General features: G+C 36.7%; 1 protein-coding gene across 4 annotated transcripts in view; it reads right to left on the bottom strand.

Moving 5' to 3' along the window:
- Positions 1-20,036, bottom strand: part of NIPBL (NIPBL, cohesin loading factor) — a 215,942-nt gene that overhangs the window by 63,630 nt on the left and 132,276 nt on the right. For 3 of the 4 annotated variants that reach the window (XM_019531969.1, XM_019531968.1, XM_019531970.1), the window contains one exon: positions 6,803-8,344. The exons of the other annotated variant lie outside the window; for it this stretch is intronic. In XM_019531969.1, coding sequence (XP_019387514.1) covers positions 6,803-8,344 — 1,542 coding nt within the window. The remainder of the gene's footprint in view (positions 1-6,802; positions 8,345-20,036) is intronic. 4 annotated transcript variants of the gene reach the window in all.

Raw genomic sequence — 20,036 nt, 5'->3', positions numbered from 1 at the left:
CATCAAATGCAACACTGAATGGGACATTATTTGAAAGGTCTTTAAATTTTTAATATCACAGACTTCAAACATAGTTAATTTTGGCAAGTTTATGCCAGTCATGCTCCACAGAAGACATCCCTCCCTATTGGATTCTTTACTTCTAGAAAGAGAGAATGTGCATGGAACACATCCAGCTGTCTTTCTAGTCCAGGGCTGGGGTTGGGAAGATGTGATCACCAAACTCACATTAAGGAAGAGGAAAGGAGGATTACAGAATTTTGTTAAAAGTAGGATGTCTTGTTCTGAGAAACCAGTTCAGCTTATATTGAAGACATGGTCTGAAGACTATTTTTTGTTAATAGTGATCAGTAGTTACAAACTGTAACAAGGAGTTTCCTTCTCTGGTGTCTTCTATAACTTCTACGAAATCCCTACTAGAAGTATAACCCCCTTGATTAGATTAACAGGGCATATCCCGACAAGCATGCATGTGCTGAGGTGCATGTTTTGCACAGGACAAACAGTAGTGGCACATAGTTGTGCCACTGCTATTTGTCCCTAGGCATGACCTTGCATATACGCATGGCAAAATGACCAGTGTAGGATAGAGTAGGGGAGGCTGGGGGCAGCACCTGTGCAGGCCCCAGCAGCTTTACCTGGGGTCTTCCCAGGGCAGCAGTGGCACCAAGCTGGACACTTTAAGCCTGGACAGCAGCCAGAGCGTGATTCCAGCCAGGCAGGCTGCCATGTGCGTCACGCTACTTCTTTTAGAGGTGGGTTTTGTGTTGATTTTTTTTTTTTATACTGGAATCTCCGGTGTCAAAAGAAACTGTTGTGCTGCAAATTAGCCGCACAGCAAATGTGGCCGGATGCAATGTGCTGTGTGGTTTGAGGTGCTGCAAACAGCACATGCACATGTGTCATAATGCACCCACAGAGTATATGTATTTGGAAAATGCTCACTCAGAAGTTACTCTGTCTTTAAACATCAAACTATAGATTCTGACAGGAATCCTTGACAAGTGAAAAATGTTGACATTTCAGATGCTCACATAGTTTTGAACTTCCAAAACTGTTTTCTTAAAGAACTCAGTTAATTTCCTTGCACAACAGCCATTTTTCCTCTTGAACCTATATACTCCTTCAGTTGTACCAATATAGCTGGCAAATTCTTGGCGTCTCAGATACTGATTTCACAACATTTAGTTACGCTAGTTTCAGCAACGGAGCTTACTACATTATTTTTCTTACTCATAGTTATGAATTTTACTAAATTTAAAAGCTCCACCAAACATGTTTCTAAATAGATAAATTTAATTCATTTAAATCAATTCTCAAAGAATTTACAAACTTTGTCAACATTGTAAAAGACTTACACATGAAGGATTCAGGCAAAAAGCTACAGTTAATAAATATCACAAAGACTGTCACGTGGAGTCACTAACTTTCATCTGCCCCATTATGGTATAAACTTGAGCTGCCTTATCTCTCTGTAGAATTTATTAACTACACAATTATCCCCTGCCTCAATGGCAGATGAGACAGTTCCCAGCATTACTATAGCTACTGGACTGAGCCACAGAGCCCTCCCTGTCATACTGTGCTTAACACCTGAAGTGCCTTATTTCAGGTTGCCAGTGACTCTATAGTAAATGCACGTTACTACAAACTGTAAAAATTCAGTAAAGGATTTTAAGAAACCTGAGGTGTCTCTCCTACAGCTTTACCAGAAATAAGGTTCTACAAACCAAAATGTTCCTCTCACTGACACTTGGTCATTTCCATTTCCATCAGTAGGCTTGAACACACACAATTGTTAGGAATTTCAAAAAAGTTCAGCTGATGATATGTAAACAGAATGCAGAACATAAAGAAATATATACTGACTCTGAAGAGTTAACAGTAGTAATAGTAAAAACAAGTTTTTAGTTGCCTCTGTGAGAACATACATATAGAAAAACTTCATAAAAATGGCACCTCTAGTCAAATGTCAGAGTACAGCTACAGGAAGCACAGCGCATTAGCAAGGACTTCTGGGAATAGGTCGAAGTCAATTGTGTAGATCTAGATGGAATCTGACAGTACTCAAATGATTAAATCCTAAAATAATTACTTATTGTGAGAAATGTTCTGTGAACTAGGTGTCTGAAAGATTCTTCATGGAAACCATCATTAAGCTTTAAACCCAAGTTGTTTTTTTTTAGATATGACATCTCAAAAAGTTTGTTCTACACAATGCTTGAAAAAGTACCATTTGTCCCTATAGAGATTAGGAAGCTTTCCTCAGTCAATGCCAGCTTCTAGCAAACTGAAACTTACATTAAAAAGAATTAAATTGATTTATTTTATGTTTGCAAAGGCAACCTTCTAAACACCAACAAAGCATAGACTAACTCAGCAATATTTTGTTAAATTTGCAATACACAATTCCAGGTCCATTGTAGTTACTCACAACATTGTTAAACTGCAGCAGAATGAAAACTAGTCTTATTTAGACCTCACAAGCAGTCACGAAACTGTGAATAATGAGTTCAATTTCATGCTGCAGCGGACTGATATGAATAGCAACAGAGATAGGAAGCAGGGCTATTCACCAAGAGCTAAAAACTGGAAAAAGGAAGGATAGTAAATATAATCCTTTTCCTGCAACCAAAAAGCTGAAGAGAACAACACTAAAGACTCCACCACAACAGAGCCCTGGAATAAGAGAATATATGGGGAAGGATGAGGGATTCATAGATTTTTAAAACACAAAGGGAACATTATGATAATGTATTATGACCTATATGAATGTAGGCTATAGAATTTCATCAATGATTCCTTCAACAAGCTCATAATTTTTGGCTGAGCTAGAGTATATCCTTTAGAAAGACTTCCAACCTAGGAAGAGAACCAAGAGAAAATACCCTTCCTTTTAATAGCCAGAGGGAAACGGAAGGAATAGAGAGATGATTCAAATCTGCCAGTCACCTAATAACTGGAAAGCCTATATCCCAAAATATGGTTCAGGACATTTCCCGGGAACCTCCACTTTCCCTGTAGTGCCCATACCACCAAGTCTCTGACTAACAGGCTTAATTGTCCAGCTATTTGGTGTCTGGTAAAATTTCAGTATGTCTATGAAGGGATGGCTGTGAAAAAGGAGAGAGAAAGCGGGAGATAATGTCTGAAAAAGAGTTGGTCTCATAAAAGGTATCATTTTGGAACCAAGAGTTCTAGTTTTTTGTATGTCTTTTTGTCTCAGACCAACGTGGCTACCAAGTATACCCCTGAAACATGGAAGATGCTGAATTTCAGCCAGTTTTGGATTTTAAACTTCATTGCAGAACAACAAGGAAGTTTTTTTGCCTCCCTGCCTGCCACCTGACACTTCCAGGAAAGGAATTCTACTTGATCATCACATCAAAGACCAACACATCAAAGAGCTACTCAACACAGCTCACAAAGACACTCTCATAGACCCAGAGGGACAGACTTCCATCTTCAAGTCCCTCTGTGCAAAAATGAAGTTTATTTTCTACCTATGGGGACTTTTTACCATCTTGTACCATCTACGCTTTTCCCAGAGCCTAACGAAGGGGCTTTGATCCTGAAAGCTTGCAGAAAAGAACAATTTTCTTGCCATTTTCCAGTTGGTCTAATAAAAGGTATCATTTTGGAACCAAGAGTTCTAGTTTTTTGTAGGTATGTCACACAGAACTTGTCTATATACAAAGTTACATCAGTTTAACAAAAGGCAAGATTTTTAAACAAATTTAATTAAACCAGTGCAAAAAGTTCTGTATACTCCTATATCGGTTTACAACAAATTTATTTTAGTTTTAACATAAGTTGCTAAGGAATGTACTTTAAGCTAAACTATAATAAAATACTCAAAACACAACTTGTATCTGCACAGGATTTTACACTGGTTTAACTATATCAGTTTAAAATGAATTTAGCTTAAATCAGAGCCACTTCGGAGAGTAGAAAAGGCCTATCAGGGAGTTTCTTGAGCAAGCAGCATTGAAGAATGAAGAACATGGAAAACTGAAAAAGAAGCAACTGTACATAGTAGGGAGAAAGGAAGTGAAAGGACCAAAGTAAGTGTAGTAAGACTAAAGGAAGAAGAAAGAGAGAGAGAGGGAGGAAAAAATTCAGACACTGAAGACAATGCTGAAAAAGATTAGCTATGGTCTAATATAAGAAAGAAAAAGTTGAGTGCACTCAAAGGTAAATCAGGAATAAATCAACAGCAGAGTGTTATAGTAAAGTTACATGTTTTTAAATGTATTAAGCTAAAAAAAAGTCACAATTAAATATTGCACACAACAAACAGTGAACAATGCATTCTGCTAACTTTGGAAAAATGGTACAGGTTAGTTTGCTGAATTGTTCCCAGCCAGTAGCTGTCAAGCATAAATTTTACAACTCAACTTAGCAGTGTTTTCAAACACGATTTTACACCTATGTATTAGACAATCTGTTTCCAGAGAATGTGATGTTAATCTCAAGGTTTACTAACAAATTCTCACATTTTCTCTCAAAAGCGTAGGCAACATCTCAAATGCAATAGTATTTTCAGAAAAAAATTTCAAGACCACAAGCCAAAATTTAGATTTGTAATAGAAATCTAGTTACAATATTAACTATTTTCCCTCCATGAACCTTATTTTCAACAATGCTGTAAGAGTTTGAGGGTAGAAATAAAACTCGAAGAGCTTGACAGATGTTACAAATCTGTACCTTTATCACCAAAAATAAAATCATATCTCACATCATGATAATAAAATAGGCAACATTATTTTGTATGTTTGCGTAAATGGGATACACAATGGTGTATCAAAAGTTTTATGTGCATGAGTTCAAGGATGCACTACTTATGTGGCATAGTCATTTGTTAGTTATGCTAGTCATCACAAAAGTGTCAATAAAACCTTCATATCACCACATGTAGCATGAACAAAGTATATTACACAGAAATTATATTAAGAGCGTTTTGGAGAGCATATATCCACTTTATAGGACTCAGGGGTCACCTCTAAAAAGATCTAAAATAGATAAGCACAGAAGTGTTATCACTGCAAAATCCATTATCTCAGTCATTTCCAGTCTCCTGCTGGATCCCATCAGAAAGTTTAGAATATTCCCTTACCAATGATTCAAAGCTCCCAGATCTATGGGCTTGTGAAATGATAATTAAAATTGTGTAGAAAGTTGTTATTGTCACAACTCTAAATCTTGCCTGAATTAAAACTTAGAAACACTGGGAGAATTTTCAGATAGAGGGGAGGGAGGGAAGGTAGAGAAGTTTTATTCAGGTTTTGTTGTTGTTGTTGTTGGGGGGGTTGTAAAATTAAACATTGTTTTGAGCTGCTCAAGGTTTTTGTGTGCTGAAATAAATTCTGAAAAAAGTGACTGGACAGATCAGATGTAGCAGTGAAAATTGCATGGTAAATTTATTATATGGATCGCACACGTGCATACACAACCTGTATTACACACACAGAATTACCTTAACCTTACTTAATCAAAACAGCTTTATAAAAATATTTAAAGCTCAAATGAGCACCTAGGTAAAATTCTAGTTATGCAGCTGTGGGTTCATACACATCTAAACACTTTTCAAAACTAGTTTTAGATTGAATAGTAACATCTTCCACACTGTGAGAACATAGCATTTATCTGTTTCAGTCTGAAACCAAAGATGTAAATACTATAGCATCAGAAAGGAAATATGATCATTCATCTAAATTCAACAGAAAAGCCATCTACTTCAAAACGCTAAATGACATGCCAGATATTACACAGTGTCTATACTATGAGATCAACTATGTTATGAGAGTACATTAGAAATCAAAATTTTCCATCTTACAAAATAGTTGGGACCAAACAAAAAGTCCCTGAAATGTGTAAAAATTGTGATACTAAACTATTAACAAAGAGGGCTCATCCAGAAACCAGAACCATTGTATATTCTGGGGCAACCTATGCTAGCTGAAGTCCCACAGCACTGAAATTTATATATCAGACAAATGGAACTGTCCAATGCAACTACCTGTTCCTGCTACATCATTTTGTTCCATTCATTTAATGGTCCTTCTTTAGGGAACAAAAGGTTCCAATAACAACAACAACATCATCATCTTAGTGCTTGTATACACCTGGGTGTTTTGCACTGATGCAACTAAATTCATTTAAATATACAGACAACCCACCCCCGCTTAGCGCTCTTAATTGGTTCCTGAAAAATCAAGCGTTAATTGAAAAGAGCCTTAAGTGAAACCAAAAGTATTTGACAACCCAAGATGGTGACCACAATTGTTTTTAATGACCCAAGATGGTGACTGCGAGCATTATAATGAAACTCGCTGAGCGCTTAGTGAAATCAGGTATCAATTTAAAACGTGTGTTATAGTGAAATAGCGCTAAGCAAAACAACGTTAAGCAGGGGTTGCCTGTAGTTGTGTAAATCCTTAATACAGATATACTTAAAAAAGGTTAAAATCATATATGTAGTGAAACTTTAATAGGATAATTAACTAATTAGGTTACGGCAAAATTTAAAAGAGTGTTTCTACACTGGGGACTGGCATTGGGGTACAGCAATAGATTCAGATACACCAACATAAGATGTCTAATATTTATTTGCTCTTATGCAACTGAGAACAGTTTTGGTTCGACTCCAAGCATCCAATATTATCAAGTACAGAAAGTACATGTTAACTTAATGAACTCAAGTTTTCAAAAATATTTATTCAGTGTCTACCCACAGCAATATTAAAGTTAAAGACAGAAGGAACACTGGATACAACAAAAATGAATGTTAAAAGAATCTTACCTTTATTCGATTTGGATGACTTGTTCTTATTAGGTTTAAAACAAGAGCTCCTTGATTTTTCTTCTCTATCCTTAATAAATTTTTGTACATCATCCAAAGAAAGTTTCTGAAGGACAACTACTGGCTTAGCTCCCTTATTCAGATCTTCAACTAGCCCAATCTTCTCTACTTTGTCCTTATGTTCACTCTTAATTTCAGCTTTCCTCGACTCCTGAGTGACATTGCCATCCTTATCACGCTTGATTTTGGGAATGACAAAATGTTTCAATGCACCAGATCTTCCCCCCAACAAATAACTGGGAAACTCTGCTTTATTGTCAGTATGTGCTTTATTACTATCTACTTTACTCTTATTACCCTCTGTCCTTCGTTCATCCTTGCTGTTTGGTGATTTAAAACCAGGTTTATCAGGTCTTGATTTACTGGAATCTCCTTTACTTTCCTGTTTAATACGAGGACTGTCAGGTCGTGATTTCTGTTCCCCAGAAGAAAGCCTCTCTCTTGGCTCGCCGGACTCATGTCTATGTTTTCGTTCCAGTTTCTCAGCTTTTGAACTATCAGGTTTAATTCCATGCTTAGAATCATGTTCGCTTTTGTTTGAGGATCTTAAATATTCAGGTCTTCTAATCTTAGATGGATCTCCCCTGTATCTTTCTGATTCACTTCTGTCTTCAGGCTTTTGTTTAAGGCTATCATGGTCACGCCTTGGTGTCTCAGGAATTGAACGTCCATCAGGTCTTTGTTTTGTTGGATCTGATCTACTTTCAGATTTTACCCTAGAGGAATCACATTTAACATCCTGTTTATGTCTGGATATTTCAGATTTCTTTTCCGAAGATGGTTTACCAGAGTCCCTCCTATTGTCATGTCTGTGTTTTGGCGTTTCCGGCCTGCCTTCATTCTTCTGCTTTGGCGTTTCCGGCCTGCCTTCATTCTTCTGCTTTGGCGTTTCCGGCCTGCCTTCATTCTTCTGCTTTGGCGTCTCAGGCCGCTGCCGTATTTCCTGTTTGCCATTGTTTTGCTTTCCCTCATTTTGCTTTGCTTCTATCTGTCTGCTTTCATTTTGTTTCACCTCTGTCTGCTTGCTCTCATGCTTGCTTTCATGTTTAGCTTCTATCTGTTTGCTTTCATTGTGTTTACTTTCCATCCGCTTGCTCTCATTTTGTTGTACTTCTGTCTGTCTGTTTTCATTTTGTTTAATATCTGTCTTTTGACCCTCAGAATCCAACTTTTTTCTAAGGGTCTCAGGATGGTTTTCAGGTTTGAGTTTAAGAACTCCAACAGTGTCTTCTTGAGGAACAAAAATAGATCCATCATTACACTGTTTTATTTCTTCAGGTTTTTTGATGGTATCTGAATCCTGAGTTACAGTTGCCTGAGAATCCACTCGTCCTGCTTGTTGAAGATTAATACTAACCAGCAGTGCTGGCTTTGACCCATTTCCTGCTGAACCTGTCTCCTGAGAAGCTGGTCTATTTCCTCCAGTAGCACCCCCAGCCTCCTGTGGATAAGAATCTTGTTTTCGCTTCTTCAAAGGTTTATCTGCAGATTGAAAGAAAAAGACCACAGATGACATACCCAAAAGGTTGGCAAATCCTCTGCTCCCCAAAAAAACTGAAAAGCAATTTCCCTCCACAAACAAGTGTGTGCACACCCAAAAAAGTAAGAGTGCATGCAAATTCTATACACATACTACTTTGATTATTCATGGACTGTGGGCAAGAATCAGTCTGCTATAGGTACAAATAAGGCCTTTTTAAAAACACAAAGTATGATACTATATTTCTGGTAAGTTCACAATGAACAAATTAAGGCATGAACAGCTGCTATTCACAACAAAAAATTCTGTCACAGTTCCTGTTAAATGTTAAAATAACATGTAGCATTCACAAGTATGCAAAGATAAAGGTATTCAACTATAACAATGACCTGGTATTTTTGGGCATAATATTACAATACACTTTTTCCTGAAGGAATGACCCCAACTCACTGTTGATTCAGGTTGATGAAAGAAGCAAGGATCTATAGTGATTAAGATGGGGATTCTCTTTGCTTTGTTTACTACACGCTGAACAGTGACAATAAATATACTCAACATCTATTTTTAGCATTTCACACCTCAACTTGGAGACATGTAACATTGTGATAGTTGAAGACTGTTCCATAGTGAATTTACACCACGGGGCAGCGTTACGCAATTATAAGCTACAGAACTTTCCTTTGCAATGCTATTAAAATTTTTCTAGATATGATATATAAAATTATCTATGTTCAATTAGATGGTTCTACATTTATAATTTCACTTTACAGTAAAAACAGAGTGCAGAATAAATTGGGTTTAAAATAGGCAACACATCTTGTAATTATGTAAATTGATAGAATTTAGACACCTATGTCATCTATTCAACTAGGAAATGTTCTATATAAAAATTAATTTAGTTTATCACAGAAACTAAAACCCTTACCTTCACTAAAGCTCATACTTTATGCTGTCAAACAGGTCTTATTTGAAAAAAACCCAAGTATTCTCCTATAATCAGAGAACTTGCTTTTAGACCCAAAGGAATTATTAAACTGTGTCAATTGTGTCTTACATAGGCATGAAATCCAGTTATTAAAAAAAAAAATAAAGCTAATTCACATCAAAATTTTCAATTGTTCACTGTTTCCTCCAGCATCACCCACAGTCTCTTTATAAGAAGGATACTCAACTCTACATCAACAGAGAGAGAGAGCGAGAGAAAACAAAGAAGAAAGAAGGGGGGTGGAGAAAGAAACAAACTATAAGAGGAAAAACACATTAAAATGTTAATTCCCTAAATCTACGTGAATCAGATGGGTAAATAAGAAAGGTAAAAATTCATTAATTTGCAAAGAAATAGAATTATAGCCTTTGTAAGATTCCTGAAGAACCAGAAGGATTTTCTCCAAAGTTAAATATAGAGCAAGCTATAACAAGCTGGTCAATTGCAATAAGTAAACAGACATTTCTATTTTATTTTTGTTCATATTTCTTTTTATTTTTTTAGATAAGGACCTATAGCTTGCTAAAAATCGAACTTCAGATATAAATTTCTGACTGCTGCGGAGATGACAAGTAGATAAAATGTTAAGTACTAAACAGACAAATATAAATAAGGCTATATAATATAATACATAAATAACATTGGAAATTTTTAAAAAGCTCTTTATTATTTTCATTTAAGTAATTAGAAAGTGGGGAAGTTTGGCTTTCCTTACTTTAGAAACAAGCTCTGAAAGCAAAAAATACCCACTTTAGCTTTGAAGGTCATAGGCTCCCTACCTAAAAGCTACTGAATGAGAGAACTTCCTTAAAATCTCCATGCCTAACAGTCATAGTAAGAGACATTTTTCCTCTATGAATGGACACAGAAGAGATTATTTGGCTTCATGCCAGGATTTAAGTACTACCAAGCAGCACAAGCTTCCAGAGTGACAACCTCCAGATTTAAAAAATGTAATGTTATAATTATGCCAAAAGAAATCTTTTATAAAAGATCCTTAAGAAGTTTATGGCCTTTTGGGAAAAAAGAAAAAACAACATGTGTTCAGACCAGTGATTCTCAGGCAGTGTGTCAGGGTACCCTGGGGTGCCATGAGAGCCTTTTGGGGTGCAACATGAAATGTGAGGAGAGGAGCAGATAAGGGCAGGCTGAGGTTAGAGCTGTGAGTAGATAAACAGATAAGGGCAGGTTCAGGCTCTCCCTAACTGGCTTCTCCCCCCATCCCCACTGCCTGGCCTCTCTGCAAGGCGACAAGCAACATAAAAAATAGTTTTTGAAACGGGGTGCCACACAATTCACAAAAAAGTTATGGATGAGCACCACAAGTTTGACAAGGGGTGCTTTGAGTCTGAAAAGGCTGAGAACCATTGGCTTTGACACTTAAAACTAAAGTCATTGGGAAGTTAAAATATCAGTGAAAAGCATTTTAGTGAGGGATCAGTGGGCTCAAAAGAAAATACTGACAAATGAAGTAAACTTTCCTTCCCTTTCCCTTTATCTTCCATACTTGACCATCCTCACAATATTGTTTTGGATTGCCAGGATATTGACCTTGTAGTTCCAAAACAATACACAAACAGATGACCACACCACAACTTAACATACTTTACACAGAATCTGAGAGATCTTTCAGCCTGACTGGATTATTTTATATTGATGTTCCTGTGAAGCCAAGATTACTGCTTGCAGATATCTCTCTGTTACCCAGTTAGTAACTGGATCATTTAAAGCCTTATTTTTTAAAGTAAAATGTTCATAAAGAATCTCCTAGAGACCTCGCGCTATGTACCGCTGTATCCTGGCCAGTCTTCACAACTAGTTTTGATGATTTGGTCTCTACTGGATGTTTAGATTTAGGGCAAAAGAATGGCACTACCACTTTAGGGAAGTGAAATGCCATGCTGAACTAGGTCATAAAAGGCAGCATTGACAGACAGTACAAAATACAGACTGAAGCTATGGTGAGCATGCAGTCAACTCTAAAATCTTTCTAGTTGTACTGATGACTACTACAAAAGAACAACTTTCAAAATATGAAATCGAGTGAAACTGACAATGGGGTATCTAAGAATGGCTTTATAAAGTTTTTAGGAATTAAATTAGGCTCCAAAAGGATAAATTGAGGATTACTAGAAGGATAATGAGGGACAAAATTCAAAAATATGGAAAAATAGGGCTACCCTGATAACCTTATGAGCTTTTCACAGTCAAGTGCACTCAGGTTTGCATAAATCTGCTTCTAAGGTACCCTTGAGACAATTGATCTTTGAAAGAATTAAAAAGATGTCCATCTTACAGACTTTGGCTTAATGAATTTTTATAACAGAAGTACTCCAATTAATTTCATTAACTTTGTTGGACTGTTAGTGAAATTTCTCTGAAAATCTTTGCTAGAAGATCAATGAGATTAACATTTCCATTTTAGCTTCTAAAGATCCAGGTATTGGTTAAGAACCCTGTCACGAGGTTAAGACAAGAAGCAGATTCATTATTATTAAATATGAGAGCTAGGGCTTTGACAACAATAAAATGCAATTCAGAATCATTATGGGTTAATTCTTTTACAAATTTTAACTGCCTTTGTAATCAGTGTAATAGGTGGGAAAACAGATGAAGTATTTGACTACCTCAGAGATAGGTTATCCAAATTATTTGCTTCTGGATCCTTTTTTTTTTTTTTTTATGAAGTATTGTTCAATTCCTGTTTTTAGAAGAAAGAAAATTGCTGCCAGACTTATTTTTGAGCAGGCTTGTGATGACTTATAACTATTCTCCTGGCTATGCACCTTTCCTGCTATGCGAATTCACTTTGATGTTCTCTTTACATGGAGGTATGCAGAGGAAAAGAATATGGTTTTGTACTCAAGGAATATCATTAGAAACCTCTCCAAACAGCATTAAAAAAATTTGTGCCACTATGTTAAATTAAACACAGCATTGCAAGATCTTTTTGTAAGGAACAGCACACAACTGGACCACAAATTGGAATTTAAGGAAATCTATCAATCAGCCAATCAAATCTATCCATCAGTCAATCAAGTTTCTTTTTTCCTCCTTAGGCTAGTATCTCTGGAGCCACCTAAAAGCTTAATAAAACCCTTAATGTGTGGAGATTTGTGAAGATTTGTGTTTTACATTTGAAATTAGGCAATCACTGAGAAACCTTTGAGGGTGTGCAACAATTAACAAAAGTTATTCCATGCTTGGAACTATAATTAATATCTTCAATTATTTATTTACTGAGACTACTAGTCATTAGTGCTAACTGAAGAACATCCATACCAGCATAGCTGCAGTAGGGTTACTGTGTCATAGCCATGATGGCCCAGGATAGGTACAAGAGGCAAAGATTTTGCATGTTATGTTTTACTGGACCAACTGTATAGTTAGAAGAACAGCTGAACAAGCTTTTGGGCTTCAAGCGTCCTTCCTCAGGTCTAAGCTCAGGTGATCTTTAAATCTGTAGATACTAAATAGTTTGAATTACCATAAGTGAATTACCCCTTTAACTCTTTTCTCAGTTTCAACCATATGTTTAGACCTACAGAAGGGCACCTGATGCCTGAAAGCTTGTCCAACACCTCTCCTATCTATACAGCTGGTCCAATAAAAGTTACGGCAAAAAATCCTCTCCTCTCAAACATACCAGCCTACCCAAAAACTGAGTAAGGCACAGGGGTAAAATGACTTGGCTCATTTCAGCCTAGATTAAAGACCCTACTCTGGTCTTTTATCCAATGCACACATCCAGATGCATGACTGATTTTGGGAGATGAATCTGATGAGCAGGATGATCTAAAAATGGTTAGACTTTTATGCTGTTCTTTAAGAGAGCAGCATCTTTGTAAACACCTATGGAAAGTTAGAGCCCAAAATGAGAGAAACTTATACTGCTATTTCACACAGCAATCTAAGTTCAATGACTGTTCTAGGGATCTTTAAGAAGAGGCTTGATGCCTACCTGGCTGGACTCATTTGAGTCCAGTTTTTCTCCCGCCCAGGCGGGGGGTCGGACTTGAAGATCTACAAGGTCCCTTCCGACCCTACTTCTATGATTCTATGAACATTTTTTCAGGTGGCTTCTAAGATCTGTAGAAGTTAAGCAGTTTCAGTTACCATACATGAATTATTCCCCTTTACTTCTTTTCTCAGTTTGGATGATACTGTGGACTTGAAGCCTAAGACTGCACACTGTCTCCATTTCTCTTCAGCATCACAAAACAGATTGATCATATAGCATTGATCCTTGGATGGACTAGACTGACGGTTTCAGTACTGACGTAAATTTTTAATGATATATAATTAGATTAGCATAGTACTTCACTAAACCCTAAATTTGGAACAGATTAGTGAAATATGCTTCTACTCTTGTCTATATCACTCCCTTATTCTTTTAATTATGCTAGCCTGATGCTGAAGAAACTCACCATGATACCTTGATACTACTGTTCAGTATTAAACCAACCACTCCTGAGCCAAGGCCATAGACCATGCAAACAAAAGTCAGCTATAAACTCAACCTATTTAAGCTATTATTCTAGACCTAGCACAATCTGGATTCAAGATAGCAAACAGAACTAAAACCACCATAGTGGCATTAACGGTTAATTCATCAGTAGAGAAAGGGCAAACATCCATTCTCATTCTCCTGGACTCTACACTGGCCATGAAAAATGGTCTGAAAGAAATGGTCCAGAGTAATGTAGTAAAATGGCTTGAATTCTTCATGCAGTGATTCAAACAGTACTGATATGAAGCTATACCTCTACAAGGTCATGCCCTACTTGTGGATTCTCTCACAGATAACTTCTCTCTCAAGTCCTTTCCAGTATTCACATGGATGAGCACATGTTCAGGACCAGAAATTGGAAAGTAAGGAAGGCCATTCTGGTGGCTCAGATTTACATTCAATTAGCCACTCAAGACCATATTAGCCAAGCACTGCCAATATGCCAATGTCGTACAGCTCTACCTATCCTTTACCAAATAGCATTAGCAAGTTGGCCCATGACTTGAATAAGACCAACTCATGGATGAACAGCAGCTGGCCAAAGTTGAACCTGAACAAGCTGGCCCGAGAACAGAATTAATTTCACCAGAAACTAAGGACCATGACCAATATGACTGCCCTTTATTCACCATGCAAGATATACTACTTACACTGTACCTTGTTTAACATACAGCAACAAGTATCTTTTATTTAAAAAAGATTAAGTTCCAAAAAACAAAATGAAAATCCTACCAACAAAATGCACTCCATCATTCATATTCCTCCCCACTGGGGAAAGGAGAACACAAAAACCACGACAAATCAGTCCCAATGTTTAGTGCACTATCAGAAGGGGCTCAAACACTACAGTGATGAGTACAGCATAACAACCTTCGCAGAACAAAATGGTAATCCAAACACACCAAACTAGAGTCCTAATTCTATCTTTGTTCAAGGGCAGGGACAGACAACTCAAGAAACTTGGGGGGGGTGGAGGGCAGCTAACTTCTACCATAGACCCAAAAAGACTTACTTTCTCCACCCCCCCTCCCACAATTACATAAGGAAGTGGAATGCCCCATTATTACTATTGTTAGATATGACAGGTCAGGAAAGAATACAAGATGACTAAGTAGTCTTCCACAGATCTGTTTTAGGTGGGGATAAGCTTCAGAGTCATTTTGCTGAAATGCAGAAACTTAAGCTACTTATTTTTTAACATGTTTGTAATAGAATGGTCATTTAATTAATAGCATTTGAAAATTAAACAAGGCATTATTAATTTTTCTTATCATGGAAGCCTAGTGATTCACTGTTTCTATCAAACTGAATAACATGCCACTCTAATTTGTCAGGATTAATTTACATCAGGACACAAAAATAGCATGACTAAAATCACCGAAGAGTGACAGTCAACTCCAAGAACTGCAGTCCCCTATTAAATCTCTATCAAATTAACAACAGTTTTACAAACAGCATACTTTAATCTTCCTCATGAACAACGTTATCATTATCACTGCGAAATGTTAGGCTCCAGCCATGTGATCACTTAGCTAATAACTACTTTCTAAACATTTTACACATTCACAAATACTGGAGAACCTACTGTAACTATGTGAACTAAAGAAAATCGGAAAGAAAAACATGACAGCACCTAAAGTTTTAACTGGGATTGACTACTAACATTTTTATCAGAAAAAATGTAAAAACCTTGAAGACAATATCCTTGACAAAAAATAACACATATTTATTCCTGAACTACTTATGAAAGTCTGATTTACACTAATTGAAATCCTTCATCTTGTATAAACAGTACACTCAGAAAAAGCAAGTGACATATTTTTCTTAAATATTTGCTGCTAGATTTTTATTGTTAAATTGTTGTAAGCTCCTTACCAAATATTCTTATGAAAGACTACTGATTTTATTCAGACATAGTAGCTTAGGTTGGAAAATACCTGAACTTAACTAACTGCAATGACTTTTATGAATCCTGGCAATAAGTTAATGTCTACCATGTTAATATCAGTGAATCCACCGACCAGTTAAAACCCACAGCATGTTCACCTTAAGTTTCAAAATCTTTCAATAAACAGCACCAGCACTCCTTATTCTACCTCCGTATCATAACTTTGTTATACATAATTGTTCAAAGAATAAGAGAGATTCATTTGGCAATTCCTTCTGTTATATTATTTTCTCTATTCATCCAAAAGGCAGTCAAGGACATATAGTACATATTACACGTACCATTTCATAAATTTCATAGGCATCAGGTCCAGCCCCATTTGTTGTCCTGCTAATATGCTAGAACATATATAATTTGTATGAGTGTGTGCGTGCACATGTGTGTAGTAATCTATATAACATACATAACTGGTCTAAAACACTATTTTACAGTTGCTTTTTAGACCAGTCTAAAACACTATGATCATAGTTCAACAAACTTTTTACTCTGGAGCACCTAATCTAAAAGGGAAAGTCGTAAGCAAGAGCTGGCCAGACAACAGATCTATACTGATCATTTTTAAATGTATTAGTGTTTAATATGTATTCTTTGATAGTTTTATTATTTCACCTTAAGAATAGGAACTCCAAGCATTTTCTCCAAGTGGACTATAACATTATCTACCTTTGCCAGAGTTATTCTAAGTATTTTTAGATGCTGAGCTGAATTTTTTATATATATGTCTACTTTTAAAAATCTTACAGAAACAGGGCAGGAAACTTTTTTTTCCACTAGGAAAGTTACAATACAGCACCAGCTCCACCTACTGTACAATGATATAAAATACAGACTACAATAAAGCTACTTTTCAGCATACATTTCACATATGCAGGATATATAGCATCTTACTTTTGTTTTTCTTTTTATAAAGAACCACTTATTTCTCATTTATGTTGGACCTAGATGTCTCACTCCAACTTTTTTCTTCTATTAATGACTCTACCTTTATAAAATACAATTGTACAAATACTAAAATATTATGTTCCTTTTTAAGGAAACCATGGAGAATATACAGAATAGCAACATCATTTATTTTGCATGTATTAATAATACCCTGGGTAAAAACTAACATTTTGGCATTTAATTTGTAGGTAATATTAAATTATATGTATACAAAACCATTCTTAGTGTTTCTTATACTGCTGGGTGGTTGGTGGGGTTTTGGTTTCTTTTTTTTTTCTTCCTTTTTTGCTAACAACATAAAAGGAAAGAGAAAATGGTTACTTACCAATAACTGGAGTTGTGAGTGTATTGCTCCTGCAGATTCACACTCTTGGGACATGTGCCTCTGCTGCTATGGGCTTGGAACCATCTATAAAGGAAGCGCCCACTGGGGACATACATTTGCCCCCTCACAGATCCAAATATTGGAAGAAAAACTATTAAATAATACTGGTAGCCCTAACTACCTTCAATTTCTTCCACTAATTCAAAGAATCCATAAAAGGATTCCAAAAAAAAGTGGGTAGAATGGATCATAGAGGCAATCTATTCCAAAACCTGCAGTTACTGGTAAGTAAAGTTTTCTTCTTTGAAAATTGCCTCCAAATCTCTCAAATCTGGGGAAATGAACCTCCCAAATGAAATGTCAACAATTAAAGAGAAGGTAATATGCCCACTCTTTCAAACTGTTGAGCAGAGAGAACAATACTTTGCATATGCAGAAACAATTCCATAATTTCTATGATAGACACATAATGTAAAGTATTTTAAATATGGTGTAGGATTTAACAGAATGAACACCCAAACCTACAGATACAGGGCTTCCAACACTCTTGCACTATAAAAATCCCTGAACACAAATTATTTCTCTTCTATCTTCCCTTTTCTAAACTAAACAGTAATTTAGCCTCTCTTACTAATACTGATTAAAATATATATTTAGGTAGTATATCTGGTTTGGGGGGGGGGAAGCATAAATAGTCTTGATGTAACATCTAAAATGTAAAAAGAAAGTATGGAATTTAAAACCTCTATCCCCTGGTACACTTGCCACAAAGGCAGTTTTCAAGTATAAATGAGCAAAAGATTTATGAAGATGCCACCAGTGATCTTATAGTAATAAAGTTAAATCTCAAGAAATAAAAAGCTGTTGATCTGGAGAGTTTACATTACTAAAGGTTCTGTGATGAAAGATCAATGAACTCTGAACTGTAGGACTGTATGAAAAAAATAGATGACGTATTCATCCTAAAGTGGCAAGGGACAAACAGATGCTTTCAAATGAAACAGTCTGAACAACAGACTTTGATAAAAGTTAAACTGCTACCTCTCAAACCCAAAGAAAACGCTACCCATATCAAAGAACAGTATTCCTTAATTTTTTCAGAACTGCAACAAGGTTTCCTGTACTTCCTTAGGACACTCAATACCAGGTTTTTAAAATGTTAGAGAAAAGACTGGGGTTGGAATGGAGAACTTGGATATAGTCCCAAGAAGTACAGGGAATCTGGATACTTAGTTTGATAAATAAATAGGAAATATGATAAACAGGTTCAGCCTTGTCATTCCTGATTTGCCGGATGATGATGAGCAGTTGAAACATGGAGTAAAAGCTTACACCATCATCAGCTGTCCAAAAACACACGCTGATCTATCCTTGTACCTGAGCATGGAAAAAGTCAGTTCACACTGATCCTTGTGGCAGGAGAGGCACTCTTTCTTACTGAGTCCTTCAGGAACCACTGAAGTTGCTTCTTATGCTTTCTACTCAGATAACATTGATATACAACAATTGGCTTGATCTGATGAATTATACATCACTCCCATCTTTTCAACAGAGAGGATATGACCTAACAGTGGTGACAGAGTTGTGATGAGGTTAAGGCAGCTGTGACCTTTATCTGGAGAGACCGAAAACAAAAGGTCTGTCACACTCCACTGTATCAACTTGTGCAATTGGTGCCCCTCATCAGTATTTCCAGGTACTGACAAGTTTGTTCACCGCACTATATGATTCTCTAGGCAGGAGGAGGAAGAGATGGTGGCTTGTTCTTCTCATGAGCAGGAAACAAGATGGAATTTCAGGCTTTCCCAAATGTCTTAGTATTTTTAAGTCATGACAAAAAACCTCCTACCAAAAAAGGCCATTTCATCCAAGGTCCCATTGGGCCATGAAGATAGATTAGTAAAATGTAATCCAGAAGAGGCTGTTGATGTGGGAGGGGTGGGGTAATAGGAGGGTGACTCTTCTTGCCCAATTCTGATAAAGCTGAGGTCAATCATACCAGCTTTTAGAACAACCACCACTGTTTGGTTCCAAAAAGATTTACCGTACTGAGAGGAAGTACAACTGAGATACCTTGACTCCACTGATATATTTGAAATCGACATTTCCACAACCTGAAGAAGCTTTGTTGTAAAGGAGCTAATTCCTCTAATACTAGTCATTAGAATTGAGGCACTCAGTGCAAGGACACTGCCATAATCTCTCAAGTGTGCATATCCTCAGCTGACAGCTCTATCAATCTTTATAAAGAACTTTAGCAACTCTTCAAGGAGTGGCATTTATGTCAGTTCTGAGAAAAATCTCTATGAGGGGTTCTCATTCTGTTCTCCAGAAGAAATGGTTTCAATGACCCTCAGAATAATATGTTTATATTCACCTAATGCCTTGGGATTAAACCTTAGCTATGAAAAACTTTAGAATATTTCTGCACCAGCACAGCACTGCAGTAACTTCACTTCCTAAATAACCTCATTTGAGGAAGCCTAAGAAAAGATGACTGAGCTCATAACGGTTCCTGCCAATGTACTTTATACTGGAGATGAAGTGATGGCAGATAACTCAGGGTATGTTTACCCAGGAAAATGAAGGGGTATTTGTCATGTACACTGGGTTAATCTGGGCGGTATGAGTAACAGTAGTAGTAAAGAAGTGGCATCATGGATTCTGGCATTTGCCAGCAACAAAGACACATTTTCCAGGGTCCCTGGAGAATCTGTTCTTTGATTACTAACACAGGTTAATGTCTACACTGCCATCTTCACTGCTACTGGTACTTGTGCTCTCTAGAGGAAGCTAGCACAGGCTACAACCACACGTTCACTTTGTTGAGTAGACATACCTTCAGACAGTAAGGTGTATGATTAAATGACTATGGCACCAGCTACACACCAGTTCATGTTCCTTATCCTATGGAGCAAATCTACGTGCACACAGAGCACTTTGGAAAATGACCCGCACTCAAGCACAAGAACTATTTCATGTAC

Source organism: Crocodylus porosus, unplaced genomic scaffold (assembly GCF_001723895.1).
Source record: "Crocodylus porosus isolate Cpor-Errol unplaced genomic scaffold, CroPor_comp1, whole genome shotgun sequence".
In the NCBI taxonomy this organism is placed as follows: Eukaryota; Metazoa; Chordata; order Crocodylia; family Crocodylidae; genus Crocodylus; species Crocodylus porosus.
The sequence above is the reverse complement of the archived record's forward strand: the minus strand, read 5'-3'. Positions and strand labels throughout refer to the sequence as shown.